Raw genomic sequence first — 26541 nt, 5'->3', positions numbered from 1 at the left:
GCCTACCACATCGCTTCCAACAAATAAAACTTCATGTCTAAAGTCCAACTCACGGTGCACTCGAAGATGGATTACACTTTACGATCCCCACAAAATGATTCAAGTTCATGTCCAAAGTCCGACTTATGGTGCACTCGAAGATGGATTACACATTACGATCCCCACAAAATGACACGATTGGCGGAGGCAAGTTTCCTTCGTCCAATCTTTTCTAATCCCCTCTAAATGAAAAATCATTCACCTCTGCCTTCAGCGTGGTCCTTTGAATTTTATGAGTTATCCAATCAAAACGAACCGTAAATTCTTTGGCTACTGTACAAATGGATATTGGTTTCCATTGATCCATATCAAGCAGGCTGAAATAAACTTCGTCTCTTTTCAAAGAACATAAAAACAAGAAATTACTCCAATAAAAGCTTACTGAACTGGTTTAAATCTCAAGATATTTACGAAATTCACGAAAAAGAATCGACAAATCAATAGAAATAGATACTCTGTTATGGAGGTTTAGTTTAAACATAGAAAACATAAAAGATCAAATATCAGAAAAAGACTGCCAAAAATAATATCAAATAGCAATTGAAAACCTACTGAAAAAGAATGATCTTCAGACCTAGATGCCCCAACTTATAAACGGAGAACCCTAATGCAGGGGCGGTATTTAGATGAGCCTCAACAAACATCAGCCATGGGTATTAACAGCTTCCCAGGCCAAGTTCTTTGGGACGGGAAGGGCCATGTCCCAAGCCTGCTGGGCAGCATTCCTTAGCATCCTAATGGTAGTCACATTGGCATCCAAGAAGGACAAACTCTTGTAAGGCAAATTGTGCTTCTTGCATAGTTCCTTCACTGTGGGAGAAATCTTCCTTAGCTGGGAACGGGGTAATCGGGGGAACAAATGATGCTCAAGTTGAAACTGCAGGCCACCATAGAACCAGTCCATCCAAATCGAGCACGAAATATCCACGGTACCAGCTGTCTGCTTCTCAAACCAATCGTTCCCAGTTGGTGGTCCAAGATAAGTATCTCCTGTGAAATGGTTCAAAGTGAACTGAATGTGCTGAAGTGCTGTCACTGCAAAGCTCGCCAACACAAACATAAACCTCTCCCTCCAATTAGGCAGGCACGAAACAAGGAGAGGAAACCAAGTCCAGAAAACAAGGATCCCCATTATGTTCAAAGCTCTATCTGGGATGCTTCTCTTCGAGAACAATAGCAAGAATGTCTGTATAAACAAGTTAACCCTTCCAACAATCATGATCGGATAATATGTAAAATGCTGGTGGCTGACTAAAAATCTAGCCACAGCACCAAATGTCAGCTCTCTTCCATAAAAGGTTGATGTTATTGAATGAAAGAATTTTGTGGACACAGCAAACACCGGCATGTGCTGAAGATCGGGATCATAGTCAAGGCTGTTGCAGGCAATGTGGTGGGCATTGTGAGTCCATTTCCACCAAGCAATGCTGATCCCAGTCAGGCAATTTCCGGCCAGAAATTGTGCGATTTTGTTGTACCTGCGGCTCGACATAACCTGGTAATGCCCAGAGTCATGCCCTATATAGGCAGCCTGAATCCAGAGGACCCCCAACAAACAACCGCAACCAAAATGAACCAACACACTCTCAGACTTCAACACACCATACACAACAAGGTAAAGCATAACCAGAATACTAATCACAGAGTAAAGAGCCACATGCCCTTTGTTTTCGAACAAACCGAGCTGGTTAAACTCGGAAGCAAGCTTCCTGTAATCCTTGGAGACCTCCGAGATCTCGAAATCTTTCAGATGGTACCCAGTGAAGAACTTTCCCAGGTACTTCCATGCGGACGGAGGATGGTAGGCAATGAATGCATCAGTGACGTCCTGGCCGGACATATTGAAGAGAATGGCATCCCCACCCGGGTGATCTTTGGCCCAATCAGTGATATTGTAAACCTTGTCCTGGATAGAGATCCACAAATCCGAAGGCTTGTTGTGCAGCTTCAGCTGCTCGACAGTAATGTACTTCTTCTCACCCTCCATTGTTGTCCAATCCTAATGAATTCCGATCCAAAAACAATCAGACTTCCAAACAAAGGATCCGGGTATGGATCGGACAACACAAACAAATCAAACGCAGATAACCCTTTCGGATCTGGGTTCTGGGTTTTGATACAAACACAAAAGTAAAGCAAAATCCTGCAGTTTTAATCCAAAAAAAAAAAAAAAACAGCAGAAATGCAGAGAAAAGAAGGAGAAAGATTGAAGCTTTCTTCCAGATTCAATCACAAACTAACAGTTACAGCAAATACTGCAAGTTATTAAGCAAAATGCAGAACAAAGTATACATAATATAGACAAAAAAGGAGAAAGATTGAACCTTTCCTCAAGCGTTTAGTCAAAACACACGCTCTTCCCAGCAAAATACCTCCCCACTTTCCGAGCAATTAGATTAAAATGCTGAACGGGTACACACCCACTTTCCAAATTTTCTCCAACTGCCCCCAAAGTCTTCTGGGTTTCCAGAAGAAATTTCAAAACTGTCCCCAAGATATTTTCGAGCCTTCTGCTGCTGCGTTTTACAGCGCTAGTGTGCTTGTGTGAGAGAGAATATATCCGAAGAGAGAGGGAAAAGGGAGAGATAGAGACCCACTAATGGACAAAAGCCACAAAACAGGTTGAGTGAATCGGCACCCCTCGTCTCGTACACAACGCGCTGATGTGTGTGGAAAGTTGTATTTTCACCACGGCCGGTATCGTTGACCTGTGGCGGTGAAAAAACGAGGGGGGGCAAGTTAAAGCGCGTTTTATACCGTCGGGGGTGCCGGCCGCCCGGTGGGTGAAGAGCTGTGTGTGTGTGTGTCTCCTAGGAGAGAATATGTTAAATTGGGCAATGGCAGATAATATAACACCTGGCAATGTTTCGCACCTCTGAATGATAATATAAAAAATAACGGAGACGTCATCTCCGGACCCCTTCCTTTTACTACATTAAATCAATCGATTTGTACCATTGAAATTTGATCAAACGACTATAAATAAATGTTCATTTTAAAAGTTATAATAACTTTAACCACTTGATCAAATTTCAATAGCATGAATCCACTTGATGAATTAGAAGAAAGAGATCCGGAAATAATCCATTTTCAAACATAATCATAACGGAATGGTTCAGTAATTGTGAATAAACTTTAAACTCGTATTTTATATAGATGCCTGTGTGTGATTTTTAACACTTGAAAATCGTTTAATAGTAATTCAAAGTAAACTGAAATATATCTATAAGTCCTTATGGTCTCTAAAAAGTAGAATATCTTGACAAAGTCACTAAAATACATTTTCCTTAAAAGAAAAGCAAAAGTGTAAATCATGAGTGCAAGAGTCCAATGGTGAAAAATGACATGGATGGATGTGGATGGAAGATGTGTTAGGTTTGGATCCGTTTAAATTTCCCAAAAATAAAACTCAGAGGCGAAGCTCCGTAAGGTTAAATAATAGCCGTACATTTTTCCTTTTTTTTTTATCATTTTTTTTTTCGTCACACTTTTATTAAAGCTAAGCTTTGTAAGGTTACATAATAGCCGTACATTTTCCTTTTTTCTTTTTTTTTTTTTCGTCACACTTTTATTAAAAGCTAAGTAGACAGAAATAGTGAATAGGATTAGACAATAGTGTATAGTGGAGAAAAATGGTTTTTGCGAATTGGCAAGGGACTTCTAAGTTCTAAAATATTTAGGTGAAGAGAGGAGGAAGGACAATACAAAATATTAGAGAAGTGGTATTAAAAATGCATTTCATGATCATACAAATTTAAGAAGGCGAGATTTGCAAATGACAAAGTACATATAAATTTCTTTCTTTTTCAATATAAGATTCATACTCTCAGAACATATATCCTCATATATGACTAATTTTGAAGTTAATATGTGGGACAACATATATAGGATAATGTGAAATATCTGTTGTCGGTGGGCTTTCCATAGGCTAACCTATTATATTATGAAGAAAGTTAAGGTTTCATATTGATTTGAAACACATATTTCTAGACTACATTGATCAATTTTCAATTTCAAATATCGTCTTGATGGTGTGGATAAATTTCAATAACCATTTGAGATTTAAAGATTAAAAAAAATTAAAAATTAAAAATAAAAACTTGTGGGATCTATTTGTATGCCACATTAGCACATAAAATATTATTTTACAAAATTATGACGGAATGAACACATTGATTTGCAACACTTATTTTTAAAAATTACATTGATCAATTTTCAATTTCACGAATAAACAGATATAATTGAATGATCTTTGGAATGCTCACAAAGATAATTCCGCGCGTATCCTCACTTCAATCATGCAATCACATGACGACCTTAGCTGTGCTGTGGTTTGTGGGCCAACACCATCCAACAGCAAATCAAAAACTGAGTGCTCATTAGTGGAACGCATCAACATGTATAATTAACCAATTACTTTATTAATTTAAAAATATTATAATTATAAAAGTATAGCAGGACAACATCGCATGCTCAATGTCTAATTATGTGATTAACTGTGTTTAGGCTTTGTTTTAAAATCTTTATAATTTACTAATTGGCATCTATTAGAAACTGATTATTTTGGCCATACAGAGAAGAAGAAAAAGAAGAATTTACATGAAATATGTTCACTAATGTACAGTATTTTGACCCAATTATGTATTATTATGTGTTAATCTTTTTCCATGTGACAAGGTATTTATTAACGCTAAAATATGATGAGGTCATCATAGAACCAGTACAATCAATTCTAGCGGGTGTTAGCGTGTTAGGATATCAAAACAATAGGTTTAAAGTGGTTAACTCGAAAGAAATAAGCCACATCCACTGAGAATGTATGTTAGGTTTACAAAAAATTTCAAGAATAGTTTCTCATGTGAGGATGTAAAGGTGACGAGTCACACATCAGTGAAATGAGAAGTCTTGCAAGGATTTATAAGAGGTAGAGCTATTATACATATTACCAATTAGTTTTAAAGAAAACTAATAAAAATGACTTAAAAACTTTGAATTTTAACAAAAAATCATCTGATAACTTTATTTAATGATAAAAAAAAAAAGAAGGAAAAAAAAAAAACCTACCTAATGGCACGGGCAAGACTGAAAGCTTTTTCTGGAAGCCATATTTCCAGTGGCTACCCGTGAATATGCACCGTTTCTGCCGGACTCCTGCTATTCAAGCCACATACGACTGGAGGAATGAAATAGAAATGCTGCCGAGATCAGCTGCATATTTTCTTAATCGGGTAAGATCACGCTCTGTGTTCCTTGTCCTTTAGTTTTAGAAAAAAAGAAAAAAAAACTAAAGAAAACCAATAAAAAGAGTTTGAAAACTTTGAGTTTTAACGAAAATGACAAAATAAAGGGAAAAATAAAGAGTATCAAATTGATTTTTTATTGTAAAAATATAGTTTTTCATTAAAATGAACAGTACCAAAAACTTGTTATTAAAGTCTCCAAAAAAAAACTAGTCCACTAAGAATGTATGAACATGTTACTCAATTCAAACATTTAATTGATGTGAAGGCTGTTGAGACCTCAAGGACAGAGTATGAGCCCACATACATGGACATCTTGTATGTCAAGGGAATCACCTCATCCAACAGCCTTCCGAGCATAGAATTTTCAATTCCCCCATCAGCTGGAAAGAGCAATCTGGACCCTCCTTATCAGCATATGACCTTTCCGTGCACGCCAACTTGTATTAAATTTTAGAAATAGTATCCGTGTTCAATTTCAGAACTAGTGTAGTACATGCGTTCAATTTTTAGAAATAGTTCATAACTTATGTTTAGTTTCAGAAATAATGCAGTATTTGTGTTTAGTTTCAGAAATAATTAGTGTTCAACTTTCAGAAACAATATTTGATTTCAGAAATAGTGTAATACTATTCAGTTTTAAAAATAGTATAATATCGTTTAGTTTTAGAAATAGTGTGCCTTTTTTATTACTTTTTTCTATTTTATTTTTTATTATATTAAACTTTTGTCCTTTTTATTAAAATTTAAGTCATTTTCATTAAAAATTTAAGCTATTTTCATTAAATAAAGTTATATAATGGTTTTTAGTTAAAATAAATTTAACTCAAACCTTTTTCATTAAGTAATTCTTTAAAAAATAATTTCGAATTCCTTACCAGACAAGTTTTTTAGTCATGTAAAAGATTGTTGGATAAAGTACAAAAAACTACCTCAACTATTGGTGTCACGACACTTTTATACCTTATCTTTTAAAATTGACAATGTCATACCTCATCTTTAGAATTTGGTCCAATGTTATACCTTCCATTGCTTGGTCATTTACCTTTCAGTTAAATGATGACATGACTTGATCCGGATCCCACTTTCTATTAAAAAATTAATAAATATTATTAAAAAAAAAACATTTAATAATTTTTAAATATTAAAATAATAAAGAAAAGTTAAAAAAAAAAAAAAAAAAAAAAAAAAACCTTCTGTTCGTACCTCCCCCCAAAAAGCCCCTCTTCTCTCTTTTCTCCCCATCTTCATCTTCTTCTCCCTTCCAGTACCCTTCCTGCAACCCAAAAAAAAGAAGAAGAGGAAGAAAAAAAAAAACCCGAATCTGCAACCCAGAAGAAGAAGAAGGAGGAAGAAGGAGGAGGAAGAATAAGAAGAAGGAAAAAAAGAAAAGAAAAAAAACAACCCAAATCTGCAAAAGAAGGAGGAGGGAAAAAAAAAAAAAAAAAAAAACCCATATCCCATTAAGGTAGAATCGAGAAACCTTCATGACCTCCTTCTTCTTCTTCTTCTTCTTCCTCTTCTTCCTCTTCCTTCTTCTTTGCGCGCAGGGGTTACTTAGGGGTTTTTATTTTTATTTTAATATTTAAAAAATATTAAATAATTTTTTTGTTAGTTTTTAATAATTTTTTAATAGAAAGTGGGTCCCAAATTAAGCCACGTTAGTATCTGAAAAATAAACGGCCAAATAACGGAAGGTATAACATTGGATCAAATTCTAAAGATGAGGTATGACATTGTCAATTTTAAAAGATGAGGTATGAAAGTGTGGTAACATCAATAATTAAGGTAGTTTTTTGTATTTTACCCAAGATTGTTTCTAAGAAATGTCTTATGAAAGATTTTCCAAACTATTGAATTTTTTTTAGTATACTACCAAACGGGCCTTAAGAAATTCAACGGTTCTAATTATAAATGTTATACAGTAAAAAAAAAAAAGGTTAATAGTAAGGTGTCGGTTACGAGCAGTCCTCTGCGGGAAATACAAGTATTATCCTTTGTATGTGGCTCCAAAATTATAGATAGAGAAAAAGCCCAAATATGAAATGACCCTATACATGACAGGTAGCCACCTTCTTGCCATGTGCTTTTAGCATCATGTGCAATACTTGGACTAATTGACTATAAAATTTCGGAAACTGAAACCCGTATAAGTAAAAGAGAGAGACGGCATATGAGGAAAAAGTTAGCCATGTATTTTTATGTACTGGTTTTAGCAACTGATATCTTATTTTTAATTTAGGGGTGCAATAATTTATTGGCTTTGAAATTTTTTTTTTTGTGATGCTTGAAAATTTGTTTTCATTTTTATTATTAAGGAGCTTATGACCATATTTACTGATAATTAATTAAATATTAAAAAAATTATATAGATCTTATCAATTAAATAAAATAAATATATGGGCTAACTCGGCCCAACACAACACTATACAAACACATTTCATGCATGATTATGCAACTTTGAAGTGTATTTGCCAAAACAAAACCGGGATCTCCACTAAGAGAGTTCTATGTGCTCTTCAACACTGGAATCCTAAACCCTAAACCCTAAATCTCAATTGTTAACTCTTGATATTCCGGTCGAAAAACAACGTCGATGAAGACGTGTAGGTGCACTAAGCAACCTAATTTGGGTTGTTATTTTATTGTTTGCTATCATCATTAATGTACGTTGATGTACCTGGTCACAATGGTTTTATCATTCATTCATATAAGTAGAAAATGATAAACAATTTCAACATATACGTGTATGCATTTTGCTTGTTCGTTTATTATTTAATTCCATCTTCCAACTTAAGATGTTCAGTTTCATTGTTTCAACACAAAATCTCCATTCTTTCCGCACATTTATGTGTCATATACTTGTAACAAAGAATAATTGGAGTCCTTTTTCAAGCCTCACCTCCCTCCATCGCTAGAATTCAAACCTTGCTTATGTACACAGCTTACTAATCTCTACTTCTACGCCAATTCTTCGACTGCCGGGCTGGTCCCTCGTTTAGCTCCAGTGTGCAACAACAAATGTTCTCCTCAAACCAACCACTGCAAGTACGATATGGTATATGAAGAAGGAGATCATTCAGTTGGCTATTCTGAATCAGATGAGCTACATTTGGATATGATTCTGATGCAGTTTCACACCAAACTCCGGTCTTTAGCTTTGGTTAAATTTGGATGAGCTTTAATGTGCAAGTCTCTATCTTGTTTTCTATTCAATGTATTTTTTAAATTCATATATACTTGCTATTTCAATTTTGTTTCTCTCTGTTGATTCTTCTCCAACATTGAAAACAGGTGCAGTACTTATGTCTCTGGGGTTTGAGTCTCGGGTTTTGGTCGAGACCCAAATCTCACTTAGACCTGATTTGATACTGAGGTGATTCTGAAAAAAAACTGATATAAAAAAAAACTGGGAGCTATTTTTGTGTTTGATAAACATTCAGCTTCATTTTTTTTCACAGTTTTGGGTGAAAAAAAGCAAAAAACAAGAAGCTGCAAAACCCAGCTTTGAAAAACAGGTTTTTTTTCACATCTGTTTTACATAAAAGTTTACTAAACACTATAATACTGTTTTTTTTTTCTTTTCAAAAGCACTTTTATAAAAATATTTACCAAACACTCAGCTGCTTATTCTCACAACATAACAGAAATAGTTTTTTTTTCAAAACACATCAATACCAAACCAGCCCTTAATGGAATACTTAGATTTGGCCAAGGTGCAATGTCCGTCATATGACTCATATCCCAGTTGTCCCCCATTTATTGAAAATAAAATGACCATTTACCTATTTTACCAATAGTAAATGGATATTTATGTATTCGTGCTAGCGACTGATATTTTTTTTATAAAAATTTGTGGCCTACAATAATTTATTGACTTTTAATGCTTTGTGTATTTATTTTTAGTTTGGACTTTTTGACGCTTGAAAATTCGTTTTCATTCTTCATTATTAAGGAGCTTACAGCCATCTTTACTTACAGTTAATTAAATGTTAAAATCATACGTATCTTCTCAATTAAATAAAAAGATACTTTGAATGCGGTCCCTAATTCTTAATATTCTTTGATTAAATCATAATAGTTAATGATTAAAAATATTTTATTATTCAAATAATTAATGATGTTATTAATGCCCAATGATCTTGATCAAAAATTGAAAATGAATAGGATTTTAATCAATGAAGTAACAAAAAGAAGGATGTGAACTTAATTTCTCCTTAAATAAAATAATACACGGGCTAACTCGACCCAACACGACACTGTACAAGCACATTTTGTTCTAGCCAATAATTTTTTGAATGGTAGCTACTTTGTTTATTCATTTTTTATTATTACGGATTCATTCTGATCAGACTCGATGAGCTCCGAGCTAGAGAGTCAGTGAGGCACGCCTGTAGGGATGACAACTGTAACATCCCGTCCCGGAAATATCGAAACGTACATTTGAAATTACAATTTTACCCCTAATTCGTTTTTATCACATTAGTGTTGTGTTGTGTGGTGTTGTAGGACCACACACACTCATACCCTCTCTTTCTCTCCCGGGATTCCCTCCCTCTTTCCCTCACTTTTTGTCTCTCTCTCTCTCTCTCCCCGAGTTCATCTTCTTCTTCTTCTACTCACGGACACACACACAAACATACTCAAATCTTCACGAATCAAGAAACCAAGACCACCCTCGTGCTCGTGAGGCTGAGAGGAGTTCAGTGGTGCCATTTTCAGGTAAGAACTTCGACGTTTTCACGTTGATATCGCCATGTCCGTTTTAGTTACTGTTCATGCAAATTAAATTTACTTAGTTTTTGGACATTTGAAGCTTATAGTTGTGCTTGTGAGGTTCCCAGGAGCTTGGGAGTAGCTCGTTGGGTGAAATTGGACGTCGGGATCGTCCTGTACGAAGTTGGCCGGTTTTTGGAGATTTGGACAGGTATAATCTCGTAATTTTAGGCCTTAAAACTTGTTGGGACATGTTCTACTAGCTCTAGGGTTGATTTTGGTGCAAGAAACGTGGAAAAAGGTGGAGAAACGAGCGAGAAATCGCGATTTGCATGTTTTCCGACGACGGCGCCGGCGTCGGGGACTAATTGGAGAAGGAGACGGAATATTCCTGACGCCGTTAACGGTATCAGTTAAGTTTAACGGAATATTCCGTCAGTTTAACGGAATATTCCTGACGGCGTCAGTTGACGCCGTCAGTGTGCATGGCACGTGGCCGCGCGTGGGGGGCGCGTAGGTCCGTGCCTTGGACGGCGCGTGGGGGTGCGTGCGGGGTCCAAAAATTATTTTAAAAATATGGTTGTGATCCTGAGGTTGTGTAGAGCACGTTGGTATATTCAATTGTCCAATTTGAGCAATGTATGAGAAGTTATTACGAGAAGTTGGTTATGTGCTTTTAAATTAACGTTTTCGTAGCTTTTGCGCGTATAGGTGATACGTATTCCGAGGACGAGCGTACGCACTCGAGGCAGGGGGGCTACGACCCTTCCACTTATCAGTGAGTGGGCAGTTATTTTTCAGTATATATATACGTATGCTTGACGTATTTCCCAGAAAACGTATTTTAAAAGAAATACGAATTAAATATCCTGTCATATATGCATCATATTTTAATATGTGCATTACCATAATTATGCATACTGTTGCATGGTGCTGAGGAGGCCCAGGTAAGCTACATTTGAAATACATTTGATATACGTATGAAATACGTTTGGAATACGATTGAAATACTATCATCACATGCATTAGTAGCGGCATACATTTATATATGTGTATTTAGTGCTGTGGACGCACAGGTAAGTGCCAGGTAAGTGGTATTCATGTTTGTATTCAATAATAGCTTGAGATGCTTAGAGAACTCATAATCTGCACCCCGGTGTTAGTGCTCTCGCCCGGGGCCAGGGCATAGTCCTTCACGTGATGTTCACCCGCACCACACGCTCAGCTTGGATCCAAGTTAGGTGCATAGGCTTGTCGTACAGACCACATTAGGTGGTTCCGACTCGTAGGTGACCCGCGATTATTCGCACAGTCTTCACGTGATCGTAGCACTATAGCGTATATATGATACACCCAGTCTTGTCGTACATACCACGTTAGGTGGTTCCGACTCGTGTGCAGATTCAGTTATTGAGTTTGAGATTTGAGCTCTATATGCAGCCGTACAGGTCACGTTAGGTGACTCCCGGCTGCCAGATTATTTGTTATTGATGTGAGTTATGCTTGAGCACTTACATTTCATTATGAGTTTCCGACATGGCATATTCTTGAGCATGAATGATATACCCTTGAGCATGTTTGGCATATTTATACATACGTATATATGTTTATTTTCTGGGAAATTATACTTGTTTTATGGCGAGGGGTTAGTATATTCAAAGAGAAAAGAAGGTTCTGAATAAGTTTGTTTTGCTGACCCACTCAACTTTGTTTTGCGCCCCTCCAGGTTTAAGATATCAGAGCTTGGTGGCTACGAGGAATCCAACGGTGTTCTGACAGAATGGACAAAAAATAGGACTCACCTTTGGGTGTTTTATCTTAGAAATTGTATCTTTAAAGCTTTCGTACTGTGTAAATGGTTACGTCACTCTCACGTGACGGCCAGCATGCCCTCCTTCAGGACGGGGTGTGTCAGTTGGTATCAGAGCCTAGTTTCAATCTTGGACATCTTGAGAAGTTCTAGTGAATTCTGTCATAACTACACCGCCTCGTAGCAAACCACGTAGTTAGAGGAATTTAGTCTCCCTGATTTAGCTGTTAGGGGAAACTATTATTTTGGTGATTCAGTATATTATCAAAAAGGGACATTTTAAGATGGGTTATGAGTTGAATTTGAATTACCTTATGAAATGATGAACCTGATGGAGCAAAGTGATGGATTAACCGATTGGAAAAGATGTTTTAGATTATGCAAGTTAAGGAAATCTGTCTTTTGAAAGTAAGTCAAGACGACTACCTGGTTTGAGTTATGAACTTGTATCCTGGTGGAAACAGGAGTATAATTCGTTGTCACCGAAGGAAACAACCGATTGAGAATTGTTTAAGGACTTGTTTAAAGAAAAGAATTATTTCCTTTGGCATCTTATGATGGTAGAAAGCAAGAGTTTGCAAATGTGAGACAAGGAAAGCTGACGATCAATGAGTATTATAGAAAGTTCTCAGACTTGCCTCGTCCCATTCGAATATTGCTGCTATTTTGATTGAAGTGTTATATTGTTTTAGGCTGGGTGGCATAAGGCAGTGGTACTTTAGGTGACCACTATCCATTGTAATTCTTACCAGGAGTATACAAGATGTTGTTGAGCCTTAAGGACTCGGAGATTATGTCCATCGATAATGATGAAGAAGAATAAAGGAATGGGAATCAGAGGAATGATGACAAGGATAGAGGCCAGTCATCTCGAGAACCTCGAAAGATTCGGAACTTCAAAAGAAGTGAAGCTAATTCTAGTTCTTTTGGCAAAGGTTTTAATGCCATTGACCAGAGGCGAAGTGATAGATGTATTGGTAATCCCAGATCTCAGAGACAAGGTGATTTTGGTAAAGGAAATGTACCTTTGTGCTGTAGGTACAATAATGGACACCTTTGAGAATGTAGGCGAGAAAGCATTGGACGCTTTACAAGTGGATAGATGGGATATAGAACTGCAAATTATGTCCAAAGCCAACAGAAACCCTAGCAGTCTTCTTTGCCACAACTAGCGCCGATCCAGCAAGTTCCTGGATCTATTAATTATGGTCAGTTAGGTCGTGGTGTACATGAGCGAAGTATTTACACTAATAGAGGTTGTGGGAGACGACAACAAGCCCAGGGATGTGTTAACCACACATCACTGCAAGATACTCAGAATTATTCGGATTTGATTAGGAGTACGATAATTATTCTTAATGACTTAGCTAGAGTCTATTTGGTAATAATGTAGAAATTTTACGTTATTATTGTTATTGCCTAGAAAGTAGTATTTAAACGCGGTTGAGACGTGTGTATGTATTTCCTAATGAGTGGCAAAATAGTAATATTACACCCTCGAGAGTTGTTGCTTACTTATCGAGACAACGATGATTTATCAGTATTGCGGGCTGCAGACCGTAATATTAATAACTTATTCGTGGATTCGTTAAGCAAGTAAACCGGTAGGTTATCCTATGTTAGTATCGTACTTATTTAGAGTGCTCAGTAATAGTAGAGTATATATTGTTGCCAGCTACTTTTGTTTCATTAGATTGTGGATTTCGATGTTATTCTAGAGCATATTATGTTATATACAGTGATGAGTTGCAGACCACGCGAGGTGGTACTGAATGTGTGCAAGATATACATGATATGATGAGTTAATTATGAGTTATATATGCAGCCGAGGGCTGAGTTGATTAGAATGAAAGAGTATGAGCTATGTTTATAGCTGAATGTTGAATTGATTATATGTTATTTTCCATCGGTCTGGATGACTAGAGATTACTTTTGTAAGTATGCAAAGTGGAGTGAGGCAGGCCGTTATTTATGCTGTGAGAGCAAAGAGATTATTATCAAAAGGCTGCCAAGGATATTTATATCATGTGGTGCTAAGTGATGTCACTTCTAGTAGTGTGGAAGAAGTGGGAGTAATCAAACATTTAACTGACGTTTTCCCTGAGAATTTACCTGGTTTACCACCAGATCGAGACGTGGATTTCACTATTGAGTTGCTTCCAGGTACTAATCCTATTTCATTAACTCCTTATCGTATGGCTCCCGCTGAGTTAAGGGAATTGAAAGTTCAGTTACAGGAATTAGTGGATAAGGGATTCATTCAGCCTAGTACTTCGCCTTGGGGCGCTCCAGTGTTGTTTGTGAAAAAGAAAGATGGGACTTTGAGGCTGTGTATCGACTACAGGCAATTGAATCGGGTGACGATTAAAAACCGTTATCCATTGCCTCGTATCGACGATTTGTTTGATCAGCTGAGAGGTGCTTGTGTATTTTCTAAAATAGACTTGAGGTCTGGGTACTATCAGCTGAAGATTAGTAGGGATGATGTTCCTAAGACGGCGTTTAGGACTCGTTACGGTCATTACGAATTTCTGGTTATGCCGTTTGGGTTGACGAATGCACCAGCAGCTTTTATGGATTTAATGAACCGGGTATTCCAGCCTTACTTGGATAGATTTGTTATTGTCCTCATTGACGATATTCTGGTGTATTCTAAGTCCAAAGCAGAGCATGTTAGACATCTTACTTTGGTGTTGAAGAGGTTGAGGGAACACCAATTGTATGCTAAGTTTAGCAAGTGCCAGTTCTGGTTAGATCAAGTCGCATTTTTGGGGCACATCATTTCTGCTCAAGGTATTCTGGTTGATCCTCAGAAGGTTGCAGCTGTGGAAAGTTGGGAGCAACCACGAACCGTCACTGAGGTGAGAAGTTTCATTGGTTTGGCGGGATATTATCGGAGATTCGTTAAGGATTTTTCGGTAATTGCCTTGCCACTGACGAGGTTAACAAGGAAAGACGTTAAATTTGAGTGGAATGATAAGTGTGAGCAGAGTTTCCAGCAGTTGAAGCATTGTCTTACTAATGCACCTGTTTTGACACTCCCGGACGATAGTGGTGATTTCGAGGTTTATAGCGATGCTTCCTTGAATGGTCTGGGATGTGTTTTGATGCAGCATGGTAGGGTGATTGCTTATGCTTCGCGGCAGTTGAAACCCCATAAGATGAATTACCCTACACATGATTTGGAGTTGGCTGCTATCATCTTTGCGTTGAAGTTGTGGAGACATTATCTTTACGGAGAGAAGTGTAGGATCTTTACAGATCACAAGAGTCTTCAGTATCTCTTCACCCAGAAGGAACTTAATCTTCGTCAACGGAGGTGGTTAGAGTTGCTCAGCGATTACGATTGCACGATTGATTATCACCCTGGTCGTGCGAACGTAGTAGCCGATGCACTTAGCAGGAAGTCACAGGGCCGTATCAATGCGTTGTACGCTAGTCGTATTCCTCTTTTGGTGGACTTGCGTGCTACGGGAGTAAGGTTAGAAGCAGAAGATCGAGAAGTGGCGTTACTTGCTAATTTTCAAGTTAGACCAATCTTGGTTGATCGGGTGCTTGAAGCTCAAATAGCTGATGAACAGATTCAAGAACTAATTCGAGCTCGAGATCAAGGAAGGAGACGAGATCTCAGAGTTCGTGATTCTGATGGCATGTTGATGTTAGAGGGTAGAATGTTTGTGCCTAGTAATGCGGATTTGAAGAAGGAAATTCTTGATGAAGCACATATCTCAGCTTATGCCATGCACCCAAGGGCAACCAAAATGTATCATACCATTCGACCATTTTATTATTGGCCGGGTATAAAAAGGGAGATAGCCGAGTATGTGAGCAGTTGTGCTGTTTGTCAGCAAGTTAAAGCAGAAAGAAAGAAGCCGTTTGGATTGTTGCAGCCGCTTCCCGTTCCAGAGTGGAAATGGGAAAATATCACTATGGATTTTGTGTACAAGTTGCCGCGTACACGTAATGGCTTTGATGGCATTTGGGTGATCGTTGATCGGCTCACTAAGTCGGCACATTTTATTCCAGTGAGAGAGAAGTACTCTTTGAGCCGGTTAGCGGAATTGTTTATCTCAAAGGTTGTAAAGTATCATGGTGTCCCTGTGAGTATTGTCTCGGATCGTGATCCACGATTCACATCGAAGTTTTGGGTAGCTTTTCAGGAAGCTTTGGGTACGAGACTACTTTACAGTACAGCATATCATCCACAGACGGACAGACAGTCAGAGAGAACTATTCAGACCTTGGAAGATATGATGCGAGCTTCGGTGTTACAGTTCAGTGATGCTTGGCACCAGCGGTTAGATTTGATGGAATTTGCTTACAACAACAGTTTCCATTCGAGCATTGGCATGGCGCCATTTGAAGCCTTGTATGGTAGATCTTGTCGCACTTGATTGTTGTTTTCCTTCTTCATGCTAGAATATGTTTAGTATAATGGCACAAGTAAGGGTGTCGAATCCACATGGACTAATTGGACCTATATAATCACTTGTTTTGCAAGAACTCTTTACTAGAGAAATAAAACTAATCAATGTAGGCAGATTTGTTGTTGTAACTTGAAAGCATAAGGAAATGAAGTAAACACAAAATGAATGAATCAATAGCTAATAAAATGAGATAGTACCAATAGAGATGAAGCTAGGGATTCAATTTTACCATTGCTAACCCAAGGCCATGCTTGTTGAATCAGATTATACTCATCCATCTACCTATTTCTTGAGTTTGTTTCACTTAGATATGATCAACCATATGATGTGTGGATTTGATCAAATGTCTCTAATCATGAGCCTAATTGTGATGTGCAACTTTGGTTCCTAATCAAGAATATATAGTGCACAAGAAACTTTCACAAAACCAAAGGGAACACTCGGCAGGATGTTTGCAAAACATTCCCTTCATTCATTCACATATCCACCAAGATTATGCATGATGTGTGCTTTAATCTTGGCTAAACAACCTGTGGTTAATTCAAATGATGATCAAGCATTAAAATCAACACACTAAGTCACAATTAAAATGGAGAATGAAACAAGAAATAGATAGATTAAATGAGAATTCTGAATTAACTACATGGCAATCTTGCAAGGCTACATCGAATCCCTAGAGAGATATTAGTTACACTTCATGTTTACAAAAGGTTTGACATAAAAATATATAACATGAGTGAACATAGGATTAAGAAGAAAGAACCCTTGAAGCAAAACTGATGTCGAAATCCCTTAAGAGTTGCCTTCGGTGTGGGTGCTCCAAGTGTGTTGTAAATGAAGGTGGAGGGGCTAAGGTTGAATGGTTTCTGCGAATGGGAGAGTGTATGGAATGGAATGAAGCCAAGAAGAGATTGTGTAGAAATGGAAGGGGATTTCTGGCAAAGGGGAAGATTGGATGTGTTTGTGGTGTCTTGTGAATGAAAATGAGATGAGATTTGTGTGTATGAATGCATGGGTTTTTATAGGGGGAATGGGAGAATATGTGGGTGATTGTTTAAGAGTGAATGTGGTTGTTATGATTGAGAGTGCATGTGGATGAAATAATGATGAAAAAAGAGCTAGGTTGTTGGTGTGTGAATGCATGTGTTGAATTGGTGGTGCAATGATGAAAGAGTAAGTGCATGTGTGTGTGAATGGTGGTGCAATGATGAAAGAATAAGTGCATGTGTGTGTGAATGGTGGTAGTTAGGGTGAATTATGATGAATGCATGTGGAATAAAGATGGAGAAGGTGGTGTAATGATGAAGGAGTAAGTGCATGTGTGTGTGAATGGTGGTGCAATGATTTTGGGGTTGTGATGCATGTGAATGCATGTGGCTAAGGGTTGTTGATTGGGCTAGAGGTTTTGCATGGCTCAAAGGATTGTTTGATTGGGCTAGGCCCTTTGTTTTATGTCCAAAGTGCATACAAGGCTTTCAAATTCGTCCAACACTTTGGCTCCAAGCATATGTTATCCATTCCAAGCCCAATTTTGCTCCAAAATGCTCCAAAATGCATCTTTTTGCTTCCTTAGCCATATGAACCTAAAAACACACGAAAATGGCTTAAACTACTAAAACAATTATGAATTAACAACATAGATGCACGAAAACAAGCTAAGTAAGTCGCCTAAATATGCTCCTATCAGCACTCCGTTATGTTGGTCAGAGGTTGGCGAAAGAGTCTTAGTAGGTCCGGAGATTATCGAGGAGACTACTCAAAATGTTCAGGTAATTAGGTCTAACCTGAAAGCAGCTCAGGACAGGCAGAAAAGTTTAGCAGATCGGCATGCTACGGACAGAGTGTATAAGGTCGGAGATTGGGTATTTTTGAAGCTTTCACCGTGGAGAGGTGTTGTGCGGTTTGGAAAGAAGGGGAAGTTAAGTCCCAGGTACATCGGACCATACATGGTCACAAAAAGAGTTGGTGAGGTAGCTTACAGATTGGAGTTGCCTCCGGAGTTGGCTAAAGTGCATAACGTTTTTCACGTGTCTATGCTCCGACATTATGTTGCTGATCCGTTGCATGTGATACCTCCTTAACCGTTGGAGATTAATCTAGATTTGACGTATGACGAGGAACCGTTAACGATCTTAGATTGGAAAGAGAAGGTTCTGAGGAACAAGACGGTAAATTTAGTGAAAGTTCTGTGGAGGAATCATTCAGTCGAGGAAGCGACATGGGAGACAGAAAATAGGATGAGGGACTTGTATCCTAGATTGTTCTTTGACTATTAGGGGTGTATTTGGTTATTTTGAATTTCGGGACGAAATTCTATTAAGGTGGGTAGGTTGTAACATCCCGTCCCGGAAATATCGAAACGTACATTTGAAATTACAATTTTACCCCTAATTCGTTTTTATCACATTAGTGTTGTGTTGTGTGGTGTTGTAGGACCACACACACTCATACCCTCTCTTTCTCTCCCGGGATTCCCTCCCTCTTTCCCTCACTTTTTGTCTCTTTCTCTCTCTCTCCCCGAGTTCATCTTCTTCTTCTTCTACTCACGGACACACACACAAACATACTCAAATCTTCACGAATCAAGAAACCAAGACCACCCTCGTGCTCGTGAGGCTGAGAGGAGTTCAGTGGTGCCATTTTCAGGTAAGAACTTCGACGTTTTCACGTCGATATCGCCATGTCCGTTTTAGTTACTGTTCATGCAAATTAAATTTACTTAGTTTTTGGACATTTGAAGCTTATAGTTGTGCTTGTGAGGTTCCCAGGAGCTTGGGAGTAGCTCGTTGGGTGAAATTGGACGTCGGGATCGTCCTGTACGAAGTTGGCTGGTTTTTGGAGATTTGGACAGGTATAATCTCGTAATTTTAGGCCTTAAAACTTGTTGGGACATGTTCTACTAGCTCTAGGGTTGATTTTGGTGCAAGAAACGTGGAAAAAGGTGGAGAAACGAGCGAGAAATCGCGATTTGCAGGTTTTCCGGCGACGGCGACGGCGTCGGGGACTAATTGGAGAAGGAGACGGAATATTCCATCAAAGTTGACGGAATATTCCTGACGCCGTTAACGGTATCAGTTAAGTTTAACGGAATATTCCATCAGTTTAACGGAATATTCCTGACGGCGTCAGTTGACGCCGTCAGTGTGCATGGCACGTGGCCGCGCGTGGGGGGCGCGTAGGTCCGTGCCTTGGACGGCGCGTGGGGGCGCGTGCGGGGTCCAAAAATTATTTTAAAAATATGGGTGTGATCCTGAGGTTGTGTAGAGCACGTTGGTATATTCAATTGTCCAATTTGAGCAATGTATGAGAAGTTATTACGAGAAGTTGGTTATGTGCTTTTAAATTAACGTTTTCGTAGTTTTTGCGCGTATAGGTGATACGTATTCCGAGGACGAGCGTACGCACTCGAGGCAGGGGGGCTACGACCCTTCCACTTATCAGTGAGTGGGCAGTTATTTTTCAGTATATATATATATATATATATACGTATGCTTGACGTATTTCCCAGAAAACGTATTTTAAAAGAAATACGAATTAAATATCCTGTCATATATGCATCATATTTTAATATGTGCATTACCATAATTATGCATACTGTTGCATGGTGCTGAGAAGGCCCAGGTAAGCTACATTTGAAATACATTTGATATACGTATGAAATACGTTTGGAATACGATTGAAATACTATCATCACATGCATTAGTAGCGGCATACATTTATATATGTGTATTTGGTGCTGTGGACGCACAGGTAAGTGCCAGGTAAGTGGTATTCATGTTTGTATTCAATAATAGCTTGAGATGCTTAGAGAACTCATAATCTGCACCCCGGTGTTAGTGCTCCCGCCCGGGGCCAGGGCATAGTCCTTCACGTGATGTTCACCCGCACCACACGCTCAGCTTGGATCCAAGTTAGGTGCATAGGCTTGTCGTACAGACCACATTAGGTGGTTCCGACTCGTAGGTGACCCGCGATTATTCGCACAGTCTTCACGTGATCGTAGCACTATAGCGTATATATGATACACCCAGTCTTGTCGTACAGACCACGTTAGGTGGTTCCGACTCGTGTGCAGATTCAGTTATTGAGTTTGAGATTTGAGCTCTATATGCAGCCGTACAGGTCACGTTAGGTGACTCCCGGCTGCCAGATTATTTGTTATTGATGTGAGTTATGCTTGAGCACTTACATTTCATTATGAGTTTCCGACATGGCATATTCTTGAGCATGAATGATATACCCTTGAGCATGTTTGGCATATTTATACATACGTATATATGTTTATTTTCTGGGAAATTATACTTGTTTTACGGCGAGGGGTTAGTATATTCAAAGAGAAAAGAAGGTTCTGAATAAGTTTGTTTTGCTGACCCACTCAACTTTGTTTTGCGCCCCTCCAGGTTTAAGATATCAGAGCTTGGTGGCTACGAGGAATCCAACGGTGTTCTGACAGAATGGACAAAAATTAGGACTCACCTTTGGGTGTTTTATCTTAGAAATTGTATCTTTAAAGCTTCCGTACTGTGTAAATGGTTACGTCACTCTCACGTGACGGCCAGCATGCCCTCCTTCGGGACGGGGTGTGTCAACAACAGTTCGGTTTGGGGACGGAAATGCTATATTCATCCCCATAACCACGAAAATTAACCATATCCATAACCACAAATTAACCATCAGGGATTATCCATAACCGTATCCACCGGGTAACGGATTTTCAATCGGTTATCGGTTATATCCATCTTCGTCAAAAAACAAAAAAATATATATATATTTATCCAATTGACGCATTATAAATTTTAGTGGATACTAATTCCGTCATTAAATAGCAACATCCAATTACAAAAAAACTAACAATATATTTGAAGTTGCTCATGATAACATGCACCAATTTCTTGATAGTGGGACTCTTGAAGAGAGATGAATCTGATAAACTTGTAATATTTGGTAATTGATATATAAAATGATTCAATGAATTAATTTGGCTGAGTATAACAATAAGAGTATTGAATTGATGAGGTTGTTGGTATGCCTCATGCATGATGTTTGGTGCATAATAAAGATAGTATAGGGTCTGATGCATGCATAATGAATTAGTATAGAGAGGGTTCGGTAAATTAAATAAAATTATATTATATATCAAATATATATATATATATATATATATATATATTCGGATCGGATTCGGGAACGGATACAAATTGGGGATCCCTATAACCATATCCAAAACCATAACCAAATAAAGTTCACGGTTTTTGCCCATATCCATACCTTACCCGAATTTTCATATCCAAATCCAATCCATTCAGGCAGTTATCCACGATTATCGAGTTTAACAATTAGAATTGTCATCCCTACACACCCGCCTTATCGATGGCATCGTCAATGTGTCACATAGCAAGTATATGAAGATGGTCCAAAGCTACTAGGGCTACAGCAGTAGTCCTTGGTATGGTTCCACTAGTGCAAGTATAGCTGAAACATGTCATGTTATAATGAGAGATTTTTTTAATGTAGTCAAGATATTTTTACGTGATATATGTTATAATGAGAGATTTTTTAATATAGTCAGAACACTTTCACGTAATCACAGCACCCTCTCTCTGTATTCCTCACAAAAAAAAATAAATAAATAAATAAAAAAGAATATTGATCACTCAGAAGGTGATTATAAATCTATGATTAACATGTTATCGAGGCTATAAGCTGATCACTTGGGAAAGAGCTAATGATCTTCATTCATCGCATCCGAGCGTTGGCCGGGGCCTCTTCGAGCTCCTTATTTATCAAGGAAAACGAGCATATCTAACATAGAATTCGATCGTGCCTCCCTTGAAACCAAACCTCGCCGCCCTTTCTTCCGCTTGCTCCAATGCTTCGTTAATGATCCTTAATTTCTCTGTTGTGACTTGTTGCCTACGCCAACCCTTTACGTTCGGCACTAAGAAGATGAATGAGGAAGAGAACCCGATTAGGGTGAAAATTACACCACCGGAACCCATGGAGGTATGAGAACAATGTGAGAAACAAGGAACATAACTTATGACTTGAAGAGGGATATGGGCATCCAGGGAATCGGACCTTGTTCAGTACCGTGGGACGGTACTATGATACCACCACACCACAAGTGCTTCTTGTTCATTAGCTTCTCCATTTTTTTATAAAACGAAAATCTATTTTCTTAATAAACCCATTTTTTTTGTCAAACTTCTTAGTAAACTGATTAAACGAATCAAGGGATTTGCAGAGCTTTGAAGATGTTAAAACTGTCACATAGACATATGATAGTAAAAAATGGTAGCAGATTATCTTGAACCGAGCCTTCAGTTTCTTACGTGACACTGAGTGAATTGAAAGCAAAACCTTTTACTATCAAATTCATTTAATTTTAGTAGATGTGATGAAATATATAATAAATGTTGTTTTGTGTTTCAAGTATTTCATTTGTTGTCTCAATAATTGGACTCCACAAAGAGATGAAACAAATTATATACTGAATTTGTTATTTAACAAATCTGGTGGACTAAAAAATTGTACAAAATTTTAAATTGAACTTTAACGAAAAGCTCCTGGTACTATTCACTTTAACGAAAAATCACATTTTTACATTAAAAAGTCAATCATGATACTATTCACTTTACCTTTTATTTTGTCATTTTCGTTAAAACTCAAAGTTTTCAAACTCTTTTCATTAATTTTTCCTATTACAGCGTAAGTCATCAAATATCATTTTTTGAATCTTTAATGTTTAGAGATGCTTTAAAACGTAGCTTTTTATAGTAGCTAACAGCCTAAAAGTCCACTTTTGGTTGTCTTGTCTTTCGCTCAAGAAAGTTTCTCTACCTCAGAGCATGAAAGCAAGATTGCCTGCATAAATTGTGGCCTAGAGAACGAATAAAATCTTTGGTGGTACAAATCGCAACCACTTTTCTTCAATTCATTAAAGACTTTGAATTCGAGATGTCACAGCGACAGTATACTGTTATAACATTGAAAAGTCTAAAAATCTCTCTCAGAGGGAGGTGTTACTCTAAATACTAATTACTCTCGTTAGTCCCCAAAACAAAGGGTTATAATGGCATTCCTCTGCCCTTGAATGCACACCCTACAGAGATGAATGGCGTCAATATCGCATCGATAAGTGTCTATATCATGTGGAATGAATACTCTGTTTTGGCGCGTTATCAAACATTATTATCGGTAAAAGCCGCAGGCACAGAAAATTTCTAAACTGGTGAAAGAACGGAATGAACAAGAAAACACATAAATAACTTGTAAAGAAATTGCCTTTCATCAAACTTTGATCTGCAAGTCTTACAAAAGGCTTAACCAAATCAAACGGAAAGAGTCTCAGAGAGATACAATTCTATAATTTTGTACCAAATAAAAACTCAGAAAATGGACAGTTAAATCCCCTTTTCTACTGCAAGTTCAGAGACAGAATACATACCGAAATCATATAATGCAGAAGAGAAATGCCAAATGAAAAATGATACCAAATCCGCAATCAACAAAACCCATCTGCTTCTTCGTCCTAGCTAGATGCCCCAAACTTTGTAAAAAAAAGGGCAAAATGTAAACAAACCATTGTGTGTGGTGTGGGGCAGTGTGTGTGCGTGTGTGTGTGTGTGTGTGTGTATATATATTGACATGCTCTTCAAGAGGTCTCAGCCATGAGTGTTCAAAGCTTCCCAGACCAAGTTCTTCGGGACTGGATTCGACAGGTCTCTAGCCTGGAGGGCAGCGGTCCTTAGAGTCCTGAGTGTGGCCTTATTGGCCTCCCAGAAGGACAAGCTCCTGTATGGCAAATTGTGCTTCTTGCACAACTCCTTCACAGTAGGAGCAATCTTCCTCAGTTGTCCGCGAGGCATTCGCGGAAACAAATGATGTTCGAGCTGGAACTGCAGCCCGCCGAAGAACCAATCCATCTTAGTTGAGCAGGAGATATCGACAGTCCCCGCGGCTTGCTTCTCGAACCAGTCATTGCCATTGGGGGCTCCGAGATAGGTGTCGCCGGAGAAATGATTCAATGTGAATTGGATGTGCTGGAGCGATGTCACTGCAAATGCTGCCAGCACAAACATAACCCTCTCACTCCAGTTGGGCAAACACGAAACGAGGAGAGGAAACCATGTCCAGAAAACTAGGATTCCCATGATGTTCAATCCTCTGTTTGGGACATCCCGCCTCGAACACAAGAGCAAGAATGTCTGGATGAACAAATTAACCCTCCCCACCATCATAACCGGATAATATGTAAAGTGCTGGTAGCTGACCAAAAACCTAGCCAGGGGATCAAATGTCAAAACTCTTCCGTAAAAAATCGAGGTGATCGAATTGAAAAACTTGGTGGAGACGGCGAAAACCGGAATGTGCTGGAGATCCGGGTCGTAATCGAGGCTGTTGCAGGCAATGTGGTGGGCATTATGAGTCCACTTCCACCAGGCAATGCTGATTCCGGTGAGGCAATTACCGGCAACAATCTGGGCAATGTTGTTGCACAGTTGGCTTGGCATTACCTGGTAATGCCCACAATCATGTCCGACGTAAGCTCCCTCAATCCACAACATCCCCAGAAGCATCCCGCTCATCAAATGCACCAAAACGCTGTCGGATTTCAAAACTCCGTACACGGAGAGGCAGAACATGATTGAAATGATGGTGATCGAGCATAGAGCGCCGTGCCCCTTCTTCTCGAACAAACCCGCCTTTGAAAACTCTGTTGCCATTCTTCTGTAATCTTTCGACACTTCGGAGACCTCGAAATCTTTGAGATAAATTCCGGTGGAGAATTTCTTGAGGTACTGCCATGCAGTGCCGGGATGGTAAGCGATGAACGCGTCTGTAACATCCAGGCCACCCAGATTGTACAGAATGGTATCGCCGCCGGGGTGATCCTTCGCCCAATCGGAGACATTGTAGACCTTGCCCTGGATAGAGATCCATAAATCTCCAGGCTTGTTGTGCTTCTTCAACTCCTCTACAGAAATATACTTCTTCTCCACCTCCATTTTTTGAACAGCAATAAAAACCCAACAACAATTTCACAAAAAACGATGAACAGTAAAAAAAAAAATCTTTCCACACACAAATCAAACCGAGAAAATCCCTGTGTTCATGGGTCAGTTTTTTTCTTTGGAACAAAAAAAAAAACGAACCCGGTAGGACGTTGGGATAATCTCAGATTTGATTTGGGTTTTTTGGATCTGTTTTCAAACTCGTTTCTTATCTCTCAATTTCTCTGGGTTTTCTTTGGATTTGTTTTTGGGTTGCAAGGTCATTCTTTTTCTTATTTCTACCAAAAATCATATTTGGAATCAGATTTATATGGAAACAGGGGAAGTTGAGAGGATGAGTTTTGTTGCTTGCACGAGGAACGCGGTCCAGCGTCCACTTTTTAAAACCAAATCCTAAGCAAATCAGTATGTAACACCGCATTTTAAATAAACCTAGTGCAGGTGATAGTCACGTGATTCCAGGCTCTAGCGGTGCAAAATAGGGTTAGTGTGCTATTTATGTACTTTTTTTTTTTCAAATATACCTTTTTAATTTTAATTTGTAGTCGTTAAATCAATTGAATTAAAGAAGATCAAATGATATAAATTAACAAGGAGTGTGAGAAGTAAAAAGAGATGTGCGGATAGCATACTCCTTATTCAAAAGAATATGATCACATCTTTTCACCACATTAGTGTGTTATTTGATAAAATCAATGTGTATATATTACGTCAACTAAAATGTTTATCTCATTGAATGTAAGTTGTATGTATCGTTTGTTTATTAATGAATTTACCTCATTGGATGGTTGGGGTGGACATCAAATTGAGCGAACTGTCCAAATTGATCAATCCAAATTGTTTTGGTCAGTTAGGTTTGGTTTTCACTAAGAAAAGGTAAAACAATTTAAAAATCAAACCACACTGATTTTACGTTGGTTTGGTTCGATTTTGATACTTTTGAAACCGATCAAAATCAAACTGAATTAACTATATATCTTTTAATTATAATTTTATTTATTTTACATTTCAACATACTTTTTTTTTTACAAACGATATTATCTACACTAAGGAGGTGGGAGACTGGGATAAATCTCACAATATGCTAGCAATAATATGGTTCAAATTTTCCTCGGCAAGAATCAAACCTAAGACCTCTCACTTACTAGTGAAGAGGAATACCACTAGATCGTAATACTAAGTGACTACATTTCAACATACTATAGGTTATTTGGATGTCTAATTATACATGTACAGTAAGTGTTTACATCTTATAAGTTGTAATGACTACTAATAATTACAAGATTTGTTTGTAT

The 26541-nt window shown here is 38.2% G+C and overlaps 2 protein-coding genes across 2 annotated transcripts; both read right to left on the bottom strand.

Annotated features, from left to right (window-relative positions):
* Nucleotides 1-454: 454 nt before the first annotated feature.
* LOC137720399 (delta(8)-fatty-acid desaturase 1-like) lies at nucleotides 455-2515 on the bottom strand. The gene is made up of 2 exons (XM_068459467.1): nucleotides 2364-2515; nucleotides 455-2038 (listed from the first exon to the last, which is right to left on the bottom strand). The coding sequence occupies exon 2, from the start codon at nucleotides 2024-2026 to the stop codon at nucleotides 683-685; it is 1344 nt and encodes a 447-aa protein (XP_068315568.1). The 5' UTR covers nucleotides 2027-2038; nucleotides 2364-2515; the 3' UTR covers nucleotides 455-682.
* A 20986-nt stretch (nucleotides 2516-23501) lies between these two features.
* Nucleotides 23502-25647, bottom strand: LOC137720319 (delta(8)-fatty-acid desaturase 1-like). The gene has a single exon (XM_068459372.1). It carries the CDS (start codon nucleotides 25238-25240, stop codon nucleotides 23897-23899), a length of 1344 nt encoding a protein of 447 aa, XP_068315473.1. The 5' UTR covers nucleotides 25241-25647; the 3' UTR covers nucleotides 23502-23896.
* Between the last annotated feature and the right edge of the window lie 894 nt (nucleotides 25648-26541).

The sequence above is a fragment of the Pyrus communis genome, chromosome 16 (assembly GCF_963583255.1).
Source record: "Pyrus communis chromosome 16, drPyrComm1.1, whole genome shotgun sequence".
In the NCBI taxonomy this organism is placed as follows: Eukaryota; Viridiplantae; Streptophyta; class Magnoliopsida; order Rosales; family Rosaceae; genus Pyrus; species Pyrus communis.
This window is presented reverse-complemented; position numbering and strand designations above follow the sequence as displayed.

What these genes read in the sequence shown, in the direction of transcription:
- LOC137720319 (XM_068459372.1), bottom strand. Translation starts at nt 25,240, where the DNA reads ATGGAGGTGGAGAAGAAGTATATTTCTGTAGAGGAGTTGAAGAAGCAC.
- LOC137720399 (XM_068459467.1), bottom strand. Translation starts at nt 2,026, where the DNA reads ATGGAGGGTGAGAAGAAGTACATTACTGTCGAGCAGCTGAAGCTGCAC.